Below are 1,642 nucleotides of genomic sequence, written 5' to 3'. Positions count from 1 at the left end.
CCCTGAAGTGTCCAGGGCAGTGCAGACTCTCAGACGTGGGGGTGGGAACACAGAGAGGTTATTTGTGCTCAGCAGCTGGTACCCAAAGGGTGGGCCGTTTGAATCTACAGTGTGGCCTCGCAAGAAAGGCCTGGCACCCTGCCTCGGAAAGATGATCCTCAAGAAAGCCCCAAGGCCAGGGGTGACCTGTAGCCTCTCTCTGGATTCTCAGGCCTCTCAGCGATTGTGGATTTACACTAACTCCCGTGGGAATTGTGGCCATGCCTGCGTTCCACTGGGCAGAAGGCTGAAGATCCTGCAGCTTACGGGGGACCAGAGAGGTGCAGGATCACCTGGCTGGGGTCACCTCCTTGATGCTGGGGAGGGTAGGAGGGGCAGTGGGGGTATGGCAGGGGGACCGTGGGGCCCTTGGGGAGGAGGGATTGGGGGAAGGGAATTTGTGGGGCATTAGGCTCAAGGGATGCTCAGGAAGGAGGCTGTGTCACCCCACCTTTGAGCAGGTCCACAGTGCACAGCTCGAAGGGGATGCGGTTCTTCTTGGCAAAGATGTAGACAGTGCGGCAGGGCTGGGACAGCAGGTCCAGGTACAGCTCCAGGCCCATGGCAGGGGCTGCAGTTCGGGCAGCAGCTATGGGAGTTTCAAGCTTCGGCAACAGTGATGACCACTCCCTCTGCCCTATGTCCTCAGGGCAGGCTCCCTGTGCAATAGCCAGCAGGGCAGGAATGCAAATGACTTGCTGGGTGAGGAAAGCCTAGGGTCCCTCCCCACCAGCCTGGACTCCACCCCACTCCTGGACAGAAGCTGGATTTTGTGACTGGGCGGCTGGAGCAAGGGGGCCTACGCTGAGCATCCCATGCCCGGGAACAGGCCTTTCTCTAGGGCAGGCTCCCCACCGCCTGAAGACCCACTTTCTGGACATGGTCCATCTCCTCATTCCCTTTTCTTCCAGGCTGCATGGGTGCAGAGTCCAGGAGAAGGACGCTGAGCCCTGGTAGGCAAGACGCTCGCTCCTTCCATGTTCCACAAATGGACCTGGGACTGTGAGTGTGGTGGGGAAACGGCAATGTGGTAACACTGGATATATTGTAAGGGTTACACTGATTGGGGCCCTGAGGGTGGAGTGGTTATATGGTTATACGTTGGATTGTGATCCACGTGGTCGGGGGTTTCAAACCACCAGCCGCTCTGCGGGAGAAAGACTGGGCTTTCAGCTCCCGTGAAAGCCTGACTTTAGTCCATTTTTGATACACACCAGGAAATGCTCCTGTGCCCACTTGTCACTGGAATCATTAAAATCCCAGACCGGGTCAGCCGGAGGCACAGCTGTTCCTCCTATCCATACTTGTCATGCGTCACCTGAGAACTTTCTGCAAACTTCCTCACTCCCTTCAGCACGCACTCTTTTCCAAAGTCTGTCACAGTCTGTCCCAGAATGAACATTACATCCTCCCAAGCCAAGTCATAGAGTAGGGTGATTTGTGCAAGGTCTCTATGCACTGTTCTGGATGGTTTGAATAACTGCCTAGGGCCCTCTTAATCTGCCTGAGTTCAATTAAGGTGAAAGGTGTGTCAATTGCTCGGGGTCCAAACTCCCCAGGACTGGCTTTCAGCTTCAGGGCCCCTTAGAGCAGTGGTTCTCAA

The 1,642-nt window shown here is 56.1% G+C and overlaps 2 protein-coding genes across 4 annotated transcripts in view; one reads left to right on the top strand and one right to left on the bottom strand.

Moving 5' to 3' along the window:
- LOC101663992 (glutathione S-transferase theta-2-like) overlaps window positions 1-638 on the bottom strand; it is a 2,299-nt gene extending 1,661 nt beyond the window's left edge. Inside the window, exon 1 of the mRNA XM_045289643.1 lies at window positions 478-638. Coding sequence (XP_045145578.1) covers window positions 478-602 — 125 coding nt within the window. The 5' untranslated portion in view covers window positions 603-638. The remainder of the gene's footprint in view (window positions 1-477) is intronic.
- Window positions 1-1,642, top strand: part of LOC123521630 (glutathione S-transferase theta-1-like) — a 23,993-nt gene that overhangs the window by 10,071 nt on the left and 12,280 nt on the right. The window contains exon 2 of one of the 3 annotated variants that reach the window (XM_045289641.1): window positions 951-1,041. The exons of 1 other annotated variant lie outside the window; for it this stretch is intronic. In XM_045289641.1, coding sequence (XP_045145576.1) covers window positions 951-1,041 — 91 coding nt within the window. The remainder of the gene's footprint in view (window positions 1-950; window positions 1,042-1,642) is intronic. One more of the 3 variants, XM_045289640.1, reaches the window with a different exon arrangement.

Source organism: Echinops telfairi, unplaced genomic scaffold (genome assembly GCF_000313985.2).
Source record: "Echinops telfairi isolate 266 unplaced genomic scaffold, ASM31398v2 ScPeMD7_29;HRSCAF=101, whole genome shotgun sequence".
Taxonomy (NCBI): domain Eukaryota; kingdom Metazoa; phylum Chordata; class Mammalia; order Afrosoricida; family Tenrecidae; genus Echinops; species Echinops telfairi.
This window is presented reverse-complemented; position numbering and strand designations above follow the sequence as displayed.